Source organism: Convolutriloba macropyga, chromosome 9 (assembly GCF_964194025.1).
Source record: "Convolutriloba macropyga chromosome 9, txConMacr16.3, whole genome shotgun sequence".
NCBI classification, from domain to species: Eukaryota; Metazoa; Xenacoelomorpha; order Acoela; family Convolutidae; genus Convolutriloba; species Convolutriloba macropyga.
The window spans coordinates 53,342,584-53,363,482 of NC_134476.1; the positions used below are offsets into that span (position 1 = coordinate 53,342,584).

Here is a 20,899-nt window from a genome sequence, read left to right on the forward strand (position 1 = left end):
CAAAACTTTAACGGAAAAGACAGAAGTTCTGCTTTTAAACATTGACGCCTATCGTTCTAAAACGTTATCGAAGCTAAATTATAGATTCACAATTATTGTTTTTGTATTATTTATTCGTTCCTGCCTTCTAACGAAACGGATCAGAATACAAGGTGACGGTGCATCTGGGCTGCAACTGGAACTCAGACAAATGCGCCGTGAGGTAAAAGAGCTCCTATACGGTCAGACAGTCTTAGAGTTAGAGGTGAGAAACCTCAAAGAGATATGTAATGATCTAAACGAGCGACTTAAGGATACGGAAAGATACTTAAGCAAGAATTGCGTAATATTGAAAAATCCCCCTTTCGACGCACTGAAAAAGAATATTTTTTGATCGATTTGTCGATTATTTTAGTCTATCTGGACGTTCAACATATTGTTGAGTTACGACGGAAGGTTTATAATATTATGCCTGGTTTTGATAGCTTGCATTACAGATTGGAATCATTCATTGCTAAGTTAGTCATGTCCGATGATAAACACAAAGTTTTTGCCTCTCGATGGCAACTAAACAGAAAATGAATCCATTGAACGAGAAAAAGATCTATATTTATGATCTGTTACCATCAAGGAAAAATAAACTAAGGATATTTTGTCAGAATGGGCTAAATAACGCCGTCAAACATCTGCGTATTAATAGAAAGATTATTAATGAAGTTCAAGCTTTGAAAAATCCCATGAAACAAAACAAATCATGGGAACCGCTTAACAAAGGAGTACTATCAAACAAACAGCTCAACTAGTATCGGAAGACAAAAGAATCAACCGACTGTACCCAGTCTTTCGCCCGATACGGCTTCTAACATAACTCAAGCATCATAATAACTCTCAATATTGAAGATAACTTGGTTATTTAGGTTTACGGTCTTTGTCAAATATTGAGCAAAGGAAAGACACGAAGAGTGGGAAAACGTATTCCTATTCCTAAGATCTGGCAGCGTTTTGTTTGCCTATTCTCATAGTCAAACAAAATTAATTGTATACAAGAGGCACTGAACTGTGCAAAATTCCGTTAAGTCTCAGAAATACATTACAGGAGGGAAACCAAAATCTAACTACCGTAATCGATCTTCAGAGACCTTCCGATTTTCAGCAGATTCTCACATAGCTTTTAATGGGAATGTTGAACGTTCAGGCTTTTTGAATAAAAAAGACCTCGTATACAGGTGGTAAAAAACTTTTTTGTGATTCTTTTTAACATTGCCTGAGAAGTTGAACAGGATTCCTTACGTTGACAATATGTGAAATAGAGCTTCAGACAAGTAACTGGGGTGAAAAGTGGCAATTGATATGTTTCATTGAAACGAATGATTAGGCTTTCGAGTACTTGCAATTTTCTGCAACTCTTAGGACGTTACATGTTGGTCTCTTTAATTCAATGGGATATAAAGTAAGAGCGACCATAAGTCTCACTATTTTCAGTTAAAATTGGCACTCAGCTAACCAAAAAAACAATGGAAAAGATCCATATTTTATGTCAACTTATATGAATTCTTTAGAGAAAGATTGGGACAACAAACAGTATAGATCAAAAATTGGAAAGCAGACCTAAATAAATCAAGTACCCAAGTTTTAACCAGTACAACAGTTAAACAAAATATTTGTAGGGCGCTCTGAAATCAAATTCAGCTAGTACTGTAGAACAATCCCATATTTAAACAAAATTTTAAAAAATCACAGCAACTTTAGAAACAATACAACAATACGAGATTGTTCGCTTTAGTGAGACTTGGCTGAGTAAGATGTCGAACCAGGCATATAGAAATTTTCGGGTAAAATTCGCTGCACTTTACCAACACAAAGAGAGGGGAGGTATTGGAACATTATGGAGTACTAAGCTTAATTGTTTTCTGCAAAACAGAAGGATAGTTTACAAATTCAAACAACAAAATAACCTTAGAATAAAAAAAAATTACCTCTGTTTTGTTCAAGACACCAAACAGCTCCGTCACCTTTCATTTTGGAGCAGTAACTGCCCCAGTTTAGCACCCATCCAAACATTTAGTAAGTGAGGATTTTAAAACTAACATCGTCTAACAACGAAGACAGCAAATGATTGACTCGTTTTCTACGATGTTTTGACATTAATATACTAAATGAGAAGACACTTACGAGAATCAAACCCGACTCAACTTACTACATTGACTTGGGTTTCGCAAACTTCAAAAATGAACTTAAAGTTGAAGAACTAAAAATTTGTGATCACTCTGCATATTTTGAGTAAAAAACTTTTAAATCAAAAGAAATGAACATGAAAAAACTAAACAGAAAAGTTGATTGATACTAAACAATGGCTTTGGAAAAATTTATGAAGTTGCATTTGCTTCAACAGTATTGAGAAAGATTGGCATCAATTTATTGAAATAGTTAATGACTTGATTGATTATTTCATCTCCAGAAGGAACTGAAAACCATTGGATAACTAGCAGTATTAAGAATGAAGTTTTGAAATTCAACGAGTTCAAATGCAAAGATAATGAGGAAAAAATATTGGATTCTCCAACAGCAAACATATTTAACAAATACTTTACCACAACAGGAAAAGTATTGTCAGAAAAACTCAAAAATGTATCGCAAATGAAGCTGCTTGCATTGACTTCACATTATATCTAGAGAGTTGCAACGCAGTAGAAGTTTTTAATGTTATTGCGAGCATGAAAGAACAGTGCAGATATGATCAGTGTAATTTCTTTCTTAAAAAACTAAATCCTACCATCTGTCAATGGATTGCAATGAAATCAGTGCTTTCCATCTAGAAAAAACTTCCGGCAATCCTAAAAGAAGCAGAGTTACTCTTATACACAAACCGGGAGAAACAAACAATGTGAATTAGTCTTATGCAATTTCTATCATAGCAGCTCTTGAATAACTTCTTTAATCCCGAATTTCCAAATTCCTAACTAAAATAGTTTATTAAAATCTCATCAATTTGGCTTTAGGAATAACAGAAGTGCAATTGATGCTATTTTAGCTGGAGAGAATAGGAACTATTATATCAGAAAAAAGTACTACAAGGTACATTAATTGATCTAAACAAAGCTTTTGATTCTGAAAAAGATCACAGTAATATTCTCGCTAACTGTGAAACTTTTTTGGAAAACAAAGCGAATTGTTGACTTGAGCGGACCAAAACTTTCAAAGGATTTAGTAAGCTTTGGGGCCCAACTTGGTAGTGCACTGGGTCCTCTCATGTTTCTCATCTATGTTAACCATCTACGAGTAGATGAGACCAACTCAAGTTTGACTATATGCTGAAAACGATAGCCTGCTGCACAACAGAAATAAAAGATGTGAATTGGAAAAAAGTCTCTGTACAACAATAGCACATTAACACTTCATAGAGACAAAACTTATAACTCTTGAAATCAAAACACTAAAAATGAAAAGAAATCGTTGACTGATATAGTAGTGCGAAATAGCAGATTCCTCGAAATGAAACATACCCCGCAGATTGCCGGAAAACAGCCGCCGTTGATTCCCATAACTCTATTGGGATTGAAAAGAAAATATCAACAAAAATTGATTTTTGTATAAAAGTTTTTTTAAGTGCGATTTATTTTGATGTCATTTTGTAATTGAACATGATCCTGTCTCTCAGTGAGAGGATACAGGGTCTAGTATCAATACCAATAAGCATTATAGATAGTAACAAAAACTTATGAAAACAAAGTTCAAGTACCGGGCATCTAAAAATGGGCTTTATGGGTTTATCCCGTTTCTATTTCTGACTTTGATTTTTTTATACTGACTCTTTATTTTGAATTGCTTTGCTGAGCAGCTGCTGTTTAAACGAACATTGAGAAGAATGACAGAAGAGTGAAACTAACCTAGAGAAGTCAAAAAGATTTTACCTAAAATGTCGAAAAATGGGAAAATGGGTAAAGCGAAGAAAAGGTTCGACGAAGTAAAAAAAAAACATAGCCCGAAGAATTCCGGAAACGACTCGAAGGAGAAAATTGCCCATACTTTTGACTACACAACTAGAACAACTATTGTGAACCCTGAAACTCCACAATCGCCATAAAGAATTTAAGGAAGAATAGAAACTGAATTCAAAAACTAATTGAAAAAAAAACTATAAAAGAGTTTTTTTAAATAGTACAAGGAAACATAAAGCCGAGTAAAATTCCTTTCCAATTAGGGCAATGGAAAGCTCGCAAAACAATGGGCAAGTCATAATAGGCTAAGAAACTTGTCTAAGACTAAAAAAAGAAAAACTGCAAAAAAAATAAGACAAAATGGTTTAAAATTTTTCAATTTTTCTGTCAATTTTCCGAAGAAAAGAATGATTTACACCAAAAAACTTAAGTCATTTGGTAGCTGAATATTCCTTAAGTAACACGCTTCCATTCAAATCCCACCTGAAGCATTAATACAAAAAAACAGGCAAAAAATCATTAAATTTTGTCTAAAAATCAGCAAAACTGATCAATACCCTCCAAATTAGAATTAAACTCAGAATTAACTACTTGAAACCTTCAATTCCTATCAAAACAAGCCTAAAAATAATACAATATCATAATCAAACCTCCTAACCATCAAAAGTTGCAAAAAAACTGCTTTCAAAAGCCGCACGTGAACAAAAAAATTTCGCTCGCTTGGAGAAAATTTTTTTCACACATCAATTTCTCGCTCTCTCATAAACAGCGGTATGAACAAAACCCACTCTTTTCGCGCCACTCTTCACTTTTGTTCAGCGCCAAAATCACGCCAAATTTTTTCACGCGTTTCATTTCCCGCTTCAAAAATCACTCCAATGAAATTGATTTAAAAAAAGGACTTCTCCAATACTCTTCTTCGAGTCGTAATAGAAATAGGAGCGCTATAATAGCCGGCTGAGAAGATGAGGGCGGCTATTAAAAACGATAATGAACTGAAAATTGACATACAGAGCAAAAATCTTTTTGAGAATGTTGCGTTATTTCGTCTACATCCTGTAGTTCGAAATATGACATGCTAATCACAAAGGAAAACAGAATAAATTTCAGTTGACTTCTCTCTGTTTTGCCTTGCTCTGCGGTGTGAGAGCTACAAATGGCTTCATTAAGTTTAGGAAAGTGCTTCAAATGCCATCATGATAGCTAATTATAAGCCGCCATTTATATTTAGGTAGACAAATAAACCAAAACCGAGCATGTCTTGCTGAATTTTGGACGTGTAAATTGCGGACTGGTGAAGTTTGCAGTTAATGGATACAAAAATAATGTTTTGTCCCTCTGAAACACCTAAAGAAAGAAGAAAGACAGATCGACCACCAGTCCTTCAATAGACCACTAGACTTTTCGGGTTAGCTTCGGACTGTCAATTTTTGGCACATACGTTCTATAAGGAAAACGCCCTTAAAGAGCTATTTCAAAATTGATATTCGAAATCAAAAACTCAAGACTAATAATCACAAATTAGGGCATATAAGTTGCACAACTTAGAGGCACACTATTAACTAGTAAATCTTCATTAAAAATTAAAGTTCCATAAGTGAGTTCAGAAGTCAATTTTTTGAGTGAGGTAAGTCACGCAATTGACCTAACATAGCCGGCAGATTGCCGGAATAGCCGCGAAAGTATAGACCTGCGTGCCATATAATAGAGATAGAAACAGATACAGATCTAAATTGAAAAAAAAATCGACGCCGCTCAAAAAACTAGGTAAAAAACATTCAGCGATAAATTAATAACGCTTGTTAAAATTCATTCCACAGAAGCCTCTTATTGGGGACCTTAACTGCACATATGAGTTCCTTTGACCTTAAACAAATTCAAAATAAACTTAAGTTTTAAAGTGCAAAAGTCATTTTATTGAGTGAGGTAAGTCACGTATGATCAAAATCTAATCACGCAAATAACCTAAAAACTTTTGCTAAAGCGAGTGAGAAATGACGTCACGCGCGCAAATGCCGTTAGTGAGAGGAAGAAGTCATTCAGAAAACTGGACTTTTTCAGCTTTGCTGTATGAAATGTAAAACGAAAAAAGAGCGTCAGACGACGAAACAAAAAAAACATAGCCGGAAGAATTCCGGAAGCGACTCGAAGCACCAAAACTTCACAAAAAGCTGAAGCCAATACCTTTTGTATTGAACCATTAACTCATTACCTCCGCGGGTCTGATCTAAAAATCGGTGAAATTTAAACCACTGTCACCAAGAGAAAGAAAATGCAGCAAAATTTTATTATTGAAAATGTTTGGTAACGTTAAAAAAGTCTGAAATTTTTAGGATGGTTAAAAAACTGATAGCCTGACAAAACTGACATGGCCATCAATTGCCCTCAGATAATTAATGATTCTAATCTCAAAAAGATCGCGAAAGCAAACGGCAGATAAAAACTTTTCAAAAAAGACAAGAAAGTCAAAATTATTCAAAAAAGAGTGCTCAAACTTAAGAATCAGAGAAACACTACACTTATATTTCTAATTACGGCCATTAAGACAAAAATAATACATGATTCTCCCTTGTTGTATATATGCTAGACAACATGATTTCATACTAATTCAAAAATTAAATTAATCATAGAAAAACAAAAGCAACAGAATAATATTCAAAAGCAAACAATCGTCTAGAAACAATACCAAGACCGGAAGAAAATTGCAATGAAAAGTAATAAGTCGAAATGTTGGAAATGACTTTCTAGCAAACTCCCAGTACTGCCTTATTTTGAATTAAATTAATTGCAAACCGAAGAAACCAAAAAGCTGAATTCATTCAATTTTTTAACTGAAAAAATCAATAGAACGAATACAAAAGTAGGTGCCAGGACAAAACTAGAATGATACAAACAAGAATGTGAAGAATATGGACAGAATGTTAGGAACACCGTAACAAAAAGACCAATTCTTGATTTTTGAAAGTTAAAAACCAAATTTAAAAAAATCAAGAAAAACGAGTACATTTCATTGATCAGCATTCGAGCCATTGAAAAGACAACGAGTCATTCGAGCCAAAAATCCAACTTGCTGAACAGAATAAAACAAGAAAAAGTAGAATTCAGACATACGAAACAATGAAACATTTTGCAAAAAAGTGGTCAAAAAATATTTAAGACTGCATTTATGAAAATTTATCTGTTGTTTCAAAAACTTAACACCAAAAAATGATTGAATTTTTATTGAAACAAAATTAAAGTCCCTCATGTTCCCCAAAATACTATTTCTAGTAATTAAAAGCAAAATACAAACAAAAAACTGAAAAAAATTGGCAAAACACTACGAAAATCGGATTAGCAAATGTACAATTTTATCAAACAAAATTACATCGAGGTAGAAAGAGGCATTGAGTATATGAATTATCAAAGGTAATTGCCATATTAACTGATTTTCGACAAAAAACAGCTAAAAGATCCAAAAATGAAGCAACTAATAGAAAAAAAGCCAAAATTCAACTAAAAAATCAAGAAATATGTGCCAATTTCGCATTTGAAACGCAATTTCAGGCTATGCAAAATACTGTGCTATCAATTTCTGGGGTTTACATTTCAACATAGCATCGATTAAAAATTATTTCAACAAAAAACCAAATTACAAGCAAAAAAAAACTAGGCCACTTAGACGAAAAAACGGCTAGAAACGGTTATCTATATGTGCCAATCAGTCAAAAACTACTTTTCAATGTCAAAAAGTCATTCACTAAACGCAGCGCATGATCAAAAAAATTTCTCTCACTCAGAAAAAATTAGTTCACACTGCAATTTTACTCGATTTCGCTTTTAGGTCAAAACATCGTCTGAACGAATAGTACTTCCGGTAAAAAAAAACCTTAAGAAAACCAATACTCCTCTTCGAGTCGTAAAAAACCAAGAGCACAGCAATATAGCTACGCTCAGCTTACAGCTTCGCAGCTATAAAAAGCAGAAACAACGTCACGTACACAAATTTTAACTGCAAAGCAATAGAAGTCACTGAAGTCAATTCCAAGAAGTCAGGTCGTAAGAATCATCGATGGAGACGACGAATTGAAAAAAACCACGATGTCCCCAATAATAGCCGCTATCGCTTCGCGGCTATTAAACATACCCGGCAGATTGCCGGGAAATAGCCGCCGTTGATTCCAATAAGCATGGTTCGGATTGACAGAATAGAAGATTTCGAAAAAAAAAGATTTTTGTACAAAAACATTTTTTAAGTCCGATTTAATTTGATGGCATTTCGTAGTTGAACATAACGTACTTCTGTTTCTTAGAGAGAGGCTACAGGGGCTACTATCAATACCAATAAGCATTAGAGATGGTAACTAAGACTTATAGGAACGATGTTCAAATAGCGGGCATCTAAAATTGGGCTTTATGGGTTTATCCCGTTTCCATTTCTGACTTCAATTTTTTATACTGACTTTGTTCATTTTGAATTGCTTTGCTGAGCAACTGATGCTCAAAATCAATTTTAGCAGAATGAGAGAAGAGAGAAACTAGCCTAGAGAAGTCAACAAGATTTCACGCAAAATGTTGAAAAAGCGGCAAAATGAGGTAAAGCGAAACATTTTTTTATTCGACGAAGTAAAAAAAAAATAGGAGCGCTATAATAGCCGGCTGAGATGAGGCGGCTATTAATAAAGAAGTTAGGAATACGCCGGAGGATCTTTATCAAGTCTCGAACTGGTAAAGCGGGGCAGTGACAGGTATTGCGCAGACCTCAACTGGCAGTTCTATCTTTTCTTCTCATCTTCTTCGGCTAGATGTTGACTAGGGTGGGATGAAAAACTGGCGGCTATAATATAAAGCATTAGATTGCCAAGGTTGACTCAATTTGTGGGTTTGAATGCGGCGTGATGATAGAAAAAAATCGCCGTTTGCAGTGACTGATGGACTGTTGAGGTCACTTCTTCCTCTCGTTCAATTTGTTTCCAAAATCTATTTAACATCCATTTACTATCTATTTATTAATATTATCAAAGCTTAAGATATATATGGGCCACTCCTGTCCATTATAGCAGGTGAAAATGTACCCGTCAGATTGCTGCAAAGAGCGGCCATTGATTCCCATAACACCAATTGGAATTGAAGAAACAGAAAAAATTGAAAAAAGTAATTGATGCACAAAAACATTTTCAATGTGCGAACTGTTTCGTTTGATTTCGTAGTTACGCATACGCCTGTTCTCTGTATGATTTCATACTAATTCAAAAATAAAATTAATCATAGAAAAACAAAAGCAACAGAATAATATTCAAAAGCAAACAATCGTCTAAAAACAATACCAAGACCGGAAGAATATTGCAATGAAAAGTAATAAGTCGAAATGTTGGAAATGACTTTCTAGCAAACTCCCAGTACTGCCTTATTTTGAATTAAATTAATTGCAAACCGAAGAAAACAAAAAGCTGAGTTCATTCAATTTTTTAACTGAAAAAATCAATATAACGAATACAAAAGTAGGTGCCAGGACAAAACTAGAATGATACAAACGAGAATGTGAAGAATATGGACACAATGTTAGGAACACCGCAACAAAAAGACCAATTCTTGATTTTTGAAAGTTAAAAACCAAATTTAAAAAAATCAAGAAAAACGAGTACATTTCATTGATCAGCATTCGAGACATAGAAAAGACAACGAGTCATTCGAGCCAAAAATCCAGCTTGCTGAACAGAATAAAACAAGAAAAAGCAGAATTCAGACATACGAAACAATGAAACATTTTGCAAAAAAGTGGTCAAAAAATATTTAAGACTGCATTAATGAAAATTTATCTGTCGTTTCAAAAACTTAACACCAAAAACTGATTGAATTTTTATTGAAACAAAATTAAAGTCCCTCATGTTCCCCAAAATACTATTTCTAGTAATTAAAAGCAAAATACAAACAAAAAACTGAAAAAAATTGGCAAAAAACGACGAAAATCGGATTAGCAAAAGTACAATTTTATGAAACAAAATTACATCGAGGTAGAAAGAGGCATTGAGTATATGAATTATCAAAGAGAATTGCCAAATTAACTGATTTTTGACAAAAAACAGTTAAAAGATCCAAAAATGAAGAAATTAATAGAAAAAAAGCCAAAAATTTAACTAAAAAATCAAGAAATATGTGCCAATTTCGCATTTGAAACGCAATTTCAGGCTATGCAAAGTACTGTGCTATCAATTTCTGGGGTTTACATTTCAACATAGCATCAATTAAAAATTATTTCTACAAAAAAACCAAATTACAAGCAAAAAAAACTAGACCACTTAGACGAAAAAACGGCTAAAAACGGTTATCTATATGTGCCATTCAGTCAAAAACTACTTTTCAATGTCAAAAAGTCATTCACTAAACGCAGCGCATGATCAAAAAAACTTCTCTCGCTCAGAAAAAATTAGTTCACACTGCAATTTTACTCGCTTTCGCTTTTAGGTCAAAACATCGTCTGAACGAATAGTACTTCCGGTAAAAAAAAACCTTAAGAAAACCAATACTCCTCTTCGAGTCGTAAAAAACACCGCAATATAGCTACGCTCAGCTTACAGCTTCGCAGCTATAAAAAGCAGAAACAACGTCACGTACACAAATTTTAACTGCAAAGCAATAGAAGTCACTGAAGTCAATTCCAAGAAGTCAGGTCGTAAGAATCATCGATGGAGACGACGAATTAAAAAAAAACCACGATGTCCCCAATAATAGCCGCTATCGCTTCGCGGCTATTAAACATAACCGGCAGATTGCCGGAAAATAGCCGACGTTGATTCCAATAAGCATGATTCAGATTGACAGAATAGAAGATTTTGAAAAAAAAAAGATTTTTGTACAAAAACATTTTTTAAGTCCGATTTAATTTGATGGCATTTCGTAGTTGAACATAACGTACTTCTGTTTCTTAGAGAGAGGCTACAGGGGCTACTATCAATACCAATAAGCATTAGAGATGGTAACTAAGACTTATAGGAACGATGTTCAAATAGCGGGCATCTAAAATTGGGCTTTATGGGTTTATCCCGTTTCCATTTCTGACTTCAATTTTTTATACTGACTTTGTTCATTTTGAATTGCTTTGCTGAGCAACTGATGCTCAAAATCAATTTTAGCAGAATGAGAGAAGAGAGAAACTAGCCTAGAGAAGTCAACAAGATTTCACGCAAAATGTTGAAAAAGCGGCAAAATGAGGTAAAGCGAAACATTTTTTTCGACGAAGTCAAAAAACATAGCAGGACAAGTGCTGACGTACAACTCAAAGAAATTTCATGACTAAACAGAAAACTAGACCAAGAACGGACTATGAATGGATTGGGAAAACCATTTCGAAAAAAGTCCGATCCAAAAAATCGAAAACACTGTAAAAATCAAAGTGAAATTGCCGCATGTGAACAAAAATTCACTAGCGAGAAAGCAAATTTTTGTTCAAACACCATTTTCTCACTCTACTTTAAATTTAGAGCGAAAAAATTTCACGCTGCAAAACCACTCGCTTTTTCGCTCCACTTCCTGTTTCGGCGTGACCAAAATCACTACTCCAATTTGACTTCAAAAATCATGAAAATGTGTGAACAGATCTTAAAAAAAAAGACAGCGCCCCAATACAATTCAAATTCTTTGAATTGTAAAAAAATAGGAGCGCTATAATAGCCGGCTGAGAAGATGAGGCGGCTATTAATAAAGAAGTTAGGAATACGCCAGAGGATCTTTATCAAGTCTCGAACTGTAAGGCGGGGCAGTGACAGGTATTGCGCAGACCTCAACTGGCAGTTCTATCTTTTCTTCTCATCTTCTTCGGCTACATGTTGACTAGGGTGGGATGAAAAACTGGCGGCTATAATATAAAGCATTAGATTGCCAAGGTTGACTCAATTTGTGGGTTTGAATGCGGCGTGATGATAGAAAAAAATCGCCGTTTGCAGCGACTGATGGACTGTTGAGGTCACTTCTTCCTCTCGTTCAATTTGTTTCCGAAATCTATTTAACATCCATTTACTATCTATTTAATAATCTTATCAAAGCTTAAGATATATATGGGCCACTCCTGTCCATTATAGCAAGTGAAAATGTACCCGTCAGATTGCTGCAAAGAGCGGCCATTGATTCCCATAACACCAATTGGAATTGAAGAAACAGAAAAAATTGAAAAAAAGTAATTGATGCACAAAAACATTTTCAATGTGCGAACTGTTTCGTTTGATTTCGTAGTTACGCATACGCCTGTTCTTTGCTGATAGGATGCAGGGTATCTAATATTGGGATTTATCCCGTTTTTTTTAATTTCGTTCTTCGATACTAATTCAGTTCAATTTAGATTGCTTTGCCGAACCCCTATTTACAAGTACTTGGACCAGAGTGAGCGAAAAAGATACTAACCTAGAGAACTCAAGAACACAAGATTTTATGCAAAAATGTTGGACACGCTGTGATTTGAAGCGTACAGGTAAAGCGAAACAAAATTTTGTTCGACAAATAAAAAATAACAGGACAAGGCCCCAGATAATTCCAAGAATTTTCAATGACTAAACAAAAAACAAAAGGTAGAATGCCTATGAATGAATTGAGAAAGTCTTTTAGAAAAGAATCAGACACAAAAAAATGAAAAATCCGTACAACTCGATGTCAAAAGGCAAACACTAACAAAAAAACAACTCGCCAGAAAGCGATTGTTTCTTTAACACAATTTTCTCACTACTTCAAAAACATACCCGGCAGATTGCCGGAAAATAGCCGCCGTTGATTCCAATAAGCATGATTGGGATTGAAAGAATAGAAAATATTGAAAAAAAAAAGATTTTTGTACAAAAACATTTTTTAAGTGCGATTTATTTTGATGGCATTTCGTAGTTGAAGATAACGTACTTCTGTTTCTTAGAGACAGGCTACAGGGGCTAATATCAATACCAATAAGCATTAGAGATGGTAACTAAGACTTATAGGAACGACGTTCAAATAGCGGGCATCTAAAATTGGGCTTTATGGGTTTATCCCGTTTCTACTTCTGACTTCAATTTTTTATACTGACTCTGTTCATTTTGAATTGCTTTGCTGAGCAACTGATGTTCAAAATCACTTTTAGCAGAATGAGAGAAGAGAGAAACTAGTCTAGAGAAGTCAAAAAGATATCACGCAAAATGTTGAAAAAGCGGCAAAATGAGGTAAAGCGAAACATTTTTTTATTCGACGAAGTAAAAAAAAAAATAGGAGCGCTATAATAGCTGGCTGAGATGAGGCGGCTATTAATAAATTAAGCGAAAAAGTTTACACCGCAAAATCACTCGCTTTTTCACTCCACTTTCTGTTTCAGCGCGACCAAAATCATAATTTCAAATTGAGTTCAAAGTAAGAACTCATTTTTCAAGCGTTTCTTTTCCCGCTGCAAAATTTATATTGATAAAATTAATCAAAAAGGACTTCCCAAATACTTCTGTAAATTAGGAGCGCTATAAAAGCCGGTTGTGAATATGAGGGCCACTATCAGAAAACATAGCCGGCAGATTGCCGGAAAATAGCCGCGATAGACTCTTGTGTCTATGAATTGAAACAAATAGAAATAAGATAGACAGATTGATCACCAGACCTTTAGACCACTGGATTTTTTTGTTTAGATTTGGACAGTCACTTTTATGAGACACATACTCTCTATAAGTAAAATGCCTTAATAGAGCTTATTAAAATTAATATTCGAAATTAAAAACTCAAGATTCTAAAAATTAAAGTTTATTAAGCGAGTTCAGATGTTGTTTTTTGAGTCTCGCAATTGACCTAAAAGCAGAACAAATGACGTCACGCACACAAAATTTAACTGCAAAGCAGCAGAAATCACAAATTGAAAAAGTCAATTCCAAGAAGTCAGGTCGCACGAATCATCGCTGGAGAAGACGAATTAAAAACAAACCACGATGTCCCCAATAATAGCCGCTATCGCTTCGCGGCCTCTAATTAAACTAATTTTGGCGCGCTTTTCATTAAGGTTTTAGTATAAACTGACGTCAATTTAGTTCGGATGTTTCACACTTTGAATGAAAGAGCAAATCAGATCACGCCAAATTCAAGAAGTCGGGCGTGATAAAAGTCAATCGACATGCCACAACGGTCACTCAAAAACATTGAATACGACACAATATTTGCTTCAAACTTTGGTCGAGAGCAATTAATAACCTCCAGACTGTAAATTACCAGCTGAAGGCCAACAGTAACTTATTCAGCTTTCGGTTTCCCTTACATTAATCAAATACAAAATGCCTGCTCAACCGTTCTCCCTTAGCATCAAAATGACGGAATAATGAGTCATTAAGGATAATACCTTTTTTCATCCAGTACATAAGCCAGTGTCTGAGACAGAAGTGCCTTCTGGGATTAGTGGAGAACAAGCGGCCCGTCACTTCTCCATGAGTTACAGTCTCAATACCTGCAACACAAAATCAAAGCCAGTATTTAAAATGTAATCACCAGCACCCTATAAATTCTCAACGCCGAAATTGAAAGCCGTCTTATAAACTCGCCCTGATATTCTTACAAAAATACCAAAAATAATAGTTATGGTTATTAATATAAAGCATTTCATTAATGCACTGTACCTCAGTCAGCACTCACTTAGCTCAGGACCGCCACAGCAAAAAATCAATGGCGTTACTTAGTGTTATTACCAAAACCATGATTGCGAAGTATGATTTATATGACAATTTGGGTTACAAAATTTGTCTCCTCGATTTCGCTTTCCAAGGAAAAATGTAAGGACATAATTGACACAGCGAATCAGATAATTGAGTTTGTTTCATCTGATTCAAATCTTCTTTGGACTACCACATTTTACTACCACAAAAACTGCCAAATTTTTATAACTCTGAACCAAAAGTTTTAACTCGTACCCTTAATGAGGTCTTCATGAGTGGATCCAGCGACACTGCGTGATATCAAGTACTGCGGAAGAGGTGCCAGATTGTCCCGCTGGCGACATGGTACCCTTCTGGCAACATAGTATGGCTGCACAACATAGCCCAGCAGTCTCTACAGCATAAATTCCGCAATTAACCAAACTTAGCAAAAAGAGTTTTGAAAAAGCCCCTATTTACAACCAAATCAACTCAAATTGCCATATATAGAACATAGCCAGCAGGTTGCCGGAAAATAGCCGCCATTGACGCGCTAGACGGGATTGAAACAGAAAAAAATGAAATTGACAAAATTTTTTCCTAAGCTTCAAAAATTGCTCTATTTCAGAGTGAAGCTTCAGTTAGATTCTAAACCTATACTTACTTCAGCATCTAAACTGAAGAGTATTAAGCTCAATACTGATATCAGCTAGCAACTGCTCTAATGAACTTTGATAACCTGATACATATACTTAATGAACGGGCTTTATCGGTTTATCCCTTTTCTTTTGATTTTGATCTTTTGACATTGACCGTATTCACTACATTGCGTAATTCAATGCGTACAAGAATTGAGAATACAGTCAGTTGAAACAATGAGTGAAGAAAGTCAAGTCAGAAGTCAAACGTGATCAAAAGGTAACACGAATTAAAAAAACATAGCAGGAACAGTCCTGACGTACCATTCCAAAAATTTTAATTGACTAAACAAAAAACTATATCTATAACGGACTACGAGCGAATTGGGAAAATCATTTCTTAAAAAATCAGATATAAAAAACAAAAAAAACAGAAAATCAATGTCAAAATGTAGCTAGTGAGAACAAAATACGACTAGCGAATAAAGTAAATTTGATTCTAACAAAAAACTAGGCCTGGAACGAACAACGAATGGATAGGGAAGACCATTTAGAAAAAACTCCGATCCAAAAATCGTAGCGAAACTGCCACATGTGAACAAAAAACCACTAGCGAGAAAGCGAATTTTTGTTCCAACATCGTTTTCTTACTCTACTTTAAATTTAGAGCGAAAAAATTTCACGCTGCAAAACCACTCGCTTTTTCGCTCCACTTCCTGTTTCGGCGTGACCAAAATCACTACTCCATTTGACTTCAAAAATCATGAAAGTGTGTGAACAGATCTTAAAAAAAAGACAGCGCCCCAATACAATTCAAATTCTTTGAATTGTAAAAAACCAAGAGAAGGCCACTAATAGCCCCAGCTATCGCTGTGCGGCTATTAATAACGTTTTTATCAGATCATAACTGAGTGGCAGATAGCTCCTTATTAGGCCTTAATTTGAGCTTCGTTTATTCAGCCAAAGGCTATCAATTTGCAATGAAAACGAAAAGCAAACATCAACCCACTAATATCGGACACATTGCTCTCTAACATAAGTAAAGTAATTAGCATAACTTGCAAACACCGTTTTCTCACTCCATTTTAAAATTAGAGCGAAAAATTTCACGCCATAAAACCAGTCGCTTTTCCACTCCACATCCTGTTTTGGGCGTGACAAAATTCACTACTCCAATTTGACTTCCAAAATCATGAAAATTTGTGAACATATCTTAAACAAAGAAAGCGCCCCAATACAATTCAAAATTTTTGAATTGTAAAAAGGAGAGCGCCTAAAAAATAGCTGTTTGAGGCTGACTGCGGATATTAAGAACAACAAAATCATCATCGCCGAACAAAAGCAAAAAAGGCGATTAAAATTGCGGCAACAAACCAAAAACAGAGGCAATCAGCTGCTAATGATCTCAATGTTCGACGTTGCGATTGCAACTAAAAAAAAATCTAAACATCCTGGTCAAGGCCCATTTCGTGCCTCATAGTAACCTGATGTTTTTCCCTTAAATATCCATACAAAGTGCAATAATTTAGTTCAAATTCAGATAGATTTCACGGCCATATATAGCCCGTTTTTCCATCTAGGCCTGTAACCTCTAATTTGTTTATGTTTGCTAAAAACAACCGCAGATTGACAGATTAGTGATAAACATTACGTACCCTCAATATTACATTTTTAAGTTCCGTAAAGATGAAAATGTATAATTGGTAAAAGTCATGAAAAGTTATGTACTTCGTGAATTAATTATGCTGATAAAGTAAGCGCTAATGCGGGAATTGTATATGTACCTAACAAACATCAAGAGACGTACAAAACCCGGCAATTGCCCAACTTGATGATCAGTAATTATTTGCGAAGGACTTATACATTTGGAGGTACAACTATGCAGAACCTACGTTCACCAGAACACCGGAGAGCCAGCCTGTTAATCAGTCGATAGTCAAATTTGAAAATACCCTTCAAAACTTCTTATTTTTCTTCCGAAATAAAATATTAAAATTTAGATAAAATTAAAGATTGAACTGGAAAACTTTGTTCAAATTCTAAAACATAATAGAAACTGACAGAACTCTATTATATCGCTGAAAAGCTATTAAAGTACAAGGCATCAAGTGGATATATCACGCATCTGAACCGCTCAATAAAAGGCTATTAGTAGCTAATTTTTTTCAAGTTATATCGGCTAATATCGCACTATGAAACAACCATAATAAAAACTTGCACAATGGCAATAATTCAAGAAAATTACTCCAAATATAAGCCTCCAAAACACTGAGACAAAAACTCTAAAATTCAGTGCGTAACATGGTGACAGAACGAAAATTACTCCGATTAATTATTTGACAAATTCGACATTCTATACCACTATTCGCCCCTTTCCTCCACTTTTTACATTCGATTACCTAAAGAAGCCTCGGACAACATCCAGCAAATCAATTGCAAGGGAGACAAAAATGCAGAAAACAGAAACAGAGGAAAGAATGGGCGGAAACTGTTTGTGGCCAAACTGCAACAACAGTTCAAAAGTACTTGAGTGGACAATAACTGGTCAAGATTGAACCACAGCTGCCTCAACGGACAAAACAACACAGAGTATTTACAAACGTGGATATTGTGAGAAAATTTGCAAAAGTAACTTCTGGTGCTTTATTTATGTCAACTGATAACGAACACATTCTCTCCGCTATAAATAATTGCCGTGCTTCCCCCAAATTTTTTGAATAGATTGAAGGAAATAACATTAACTACAAGCAGAGTAGTAACAAAACGCAAGCCCGGATAGTAACCGCTTTCTCCTCTTCAAAAATCTACTGTAATTTATGTCCTAGATAACAACGAAAAACGTTGTAATTTATTTAATAGCAGAAGTCTAGATCAAAAAGAGCAAAAATTTGGCCTTACTCGAAACAAACTTCAATCGGACAGTGATATTAACCTTGATAAAATTATCACTGACTACCAGATAGTCCCAGAATAAGCTAAACCACTGAAACCACAGTTTCAACATTAATTAAAAAAAGGGCAAACTAAATTTTTTAATCAGCTCCGGAGGTGAATGAATCAAAAGGAGGCCTCGGCCAGTGTACCGTTGCCTATCTACAAGGCCTGTGCGGTCGTGGTCTCGACAAACTCGTAGACTAAGGGAAATTCTTTAATGGTGAGGATTCGGCAGCCCTTAGGGCTTTAATGTTATACAGTCTGACGATTCGACCGGAGCTTTAGGCACCAGTTTCATAAACAGCCCATCTTTATTATTGTTCGAGCAGATGGTTTCAGTAATTTTTTTCTGACCTGTTGTGCTATTCATTAATTAACTAGTATAATTAATTTCATTTCATTTATCTGTGCAAACTGAATATCTCCTCGTTAAGTAAAGTGTGAAAGTGTGTTATTTAATAGTTTAGAACGGAATAAGACTGATTGAACGAAAAGTATTTAATCCAAACCTGGTAATAAGCAAAATGGCAAATACAGAAATCAACATCACGCACTTTTATGGACCAAAAACTGATAACTTTAACGAGTTCGAACAACTAATAACGGGAGCAATCGGAGTTGCAGGAACTGCAGCGGCGCAACAATCAAATTTTCTCCAGTTACACTTAAAAAGAGATGCTCTATGATACTTAACCTTATGAGGCCACCACTATAGTTTTTGCGGACAGTATAACAGCCCTAAGAAACATATTCACGTAACATGACTTGAAGGAGATCTGAATAATAAAATTAGAGAACCAGAAGTTTAATACGAAGTCAGATAAAGTGAAAAATTTCTCAGTAAAGTTAAGAACAGAAGGAAAAACGAATATCCAGCGCCCAAAAATAGTAGTAGCACCAGCAGGAGGAGGTGCCGCTGAAGCCCTCTTAGGTTTGAGCGAGAGAGCAGCAAGAGACTGCCCTTGAAACGTAAGAAAATTGCAAAAACGAACAAATAAAGCGCTTCTTCATAAAGTCCATGCCCAACTGGCTTAAACCGAAGCTGTGAGAAAGACCAAAAACGAATAAAATAGATTAATTATGCACCTTAGCCTGCCAACAAATTACAATAAGAGAAATGAGTAAAAGAGAGGAGTACTATGATGAAGGATTTAACGAAGTAGAATCAAACTAAGAAAAAATGTTACAATGCTAAGAGAAAATCAAAAAAGCAATAACTGCTATCTCAAAAAATCAAAAAGAACTAGAACAGAAACTTGAGCAGAAAGTAGCACTTAATAATGAGCAGCCAGAACAAGGCCCACTTAATATTTTCACACCACATTACCGTCAACAAGTCTATCGACAAAGTTATAGACCAAATTATTGTCCTCAATATCAAAATTATTAGACAAATTATCGTCAATATCAGCCAAACTTTCGGCCTCAGCAACAGTACACACCCGTACTAAAAATTACCGAGAGGTTACACCCCGATTTAACACTCCTAGAACGTTTTATTATAAAGAATAAAAAACTCTTGGGATGCGGGAAAATTATGGGAATGAAATTTCAGATAGTTCATCATTTGTCCATGCAGCCTATGTTCATAGATCTATTTACCGCTTTCCAACAAAAAACAACCCTGCAATTCGTCTTCGACAGGGAATAGTATATGATAACCCAACGCCAGCACAAGACCGATACGGTATTGAGCACGCAAAAGAGTTTAGTTAAGCAGGTGCACTTCAGCACAAAAATGCAAGAGGTATAACCAGCCCCTTTAATCAACAAAAAACTAATACAGCCACCAATCTTAATAACCAAAATGGAATTTATAACAAGCCACAAAACTTAGTTGATCATTACAACGAAAGCACGTCTACTTCTAGTTTAAATAAAGTAATAAAACCAGATTATAACGAAATTGATAAAAAGCGCAAGAAATAATAACAAAAACAAAGTGAATAAATCTGTGCAATTCCCGATACAAGTACATCAGCCCAAACCAAAGCCAGCAACAAATGTTCAGCATTTATTTAGCGTTGTTCCACTTTTAGGCACAAAATTATCCTATGTTAAAGTTGGAATTAATGAAGAATTAGATAGACGCGCACTAGTTGATACAGGAGCATTTGCAAACGTGATAAGTCTTGAGTTTTACAAGGTACTATTAACACCAAATTAATTGAATAACCGAAATCGAAAAACCTGACCTAGAAAGAGTTCAAATGGCAAACGGAAATATAGTTAAATGTGATAAAGCATTTAAATTGGGCACACAAACAATCACTGAAGACTTCCTTGTTTTAATTGTCACAACTGTAATATTAGGCAACCCATTCTTCGTTAAACATAAAGTTAGCATCTGCCAAGGACAAAGCTACATTAAACTTAATGATCATTCTGCAAGAAATCAAGCCCTAAAAACAACCCAGAATGGTAGTTAAGCGGGAAAAGTTTGGAGTTTTTACCCAAAAAAGCAAGTTTTACAGTCAGATCAAAAATCAATTTTAGAATGCAAGCTCCACGATAAATCATTCACTGACCTTTGTGGAGTAAAAATTCCATATGAAATCTTTGAAAGAGCGAAATAATATTAACGTCCTCTCTAAGTAAAGTTGCTGAAAATACCATTATATATCTATGTCCTGAACATTACTAACACCCAGTCACCATTAATAAAGGGGAGGAAATAGCCAAATTCTCATTCTTATCGTCTGACAAAGCAGAAAAGTTATGAGAAGTAGATCCTTCAAACATAGCCGGCAGATTGCCGGAAAATAGCCGCGATAGACGCTTGTGGCCTTCCATGAACTGAAACAACCAAAGAAAT

At 35.0% G+C, this 20,899-nt stretch overlaps 1 protein-coding gene across 1 annotated transcript in view; it reads right to left on the bottom strand.

The window, feature by feature from the left end:
* The window catches only part of LOC142345853 (uncharacterized), a 116,135-nt gene that overhangs the window by 38,516 nt on the left and 56,720 nt on the right, over positions 1–20,899 (bottom strand). Inside the window, exons 12-13 of the mRNA XM_075398266.1 lie at positions 14,789–14,927; positions 14,224–14,328 (exon numbers count right to left, since the gene is read on the bottom strand). Of these exons, the coding sequence (XP_075254381.1) occupies positions 14,224–14,328; positions 14,789–14,927 (244 nt within the window). The remainder of the gene's footprint in view (positions 1–14,223; positions 14,329–14,788; positions 14,928–20,899) is intronic.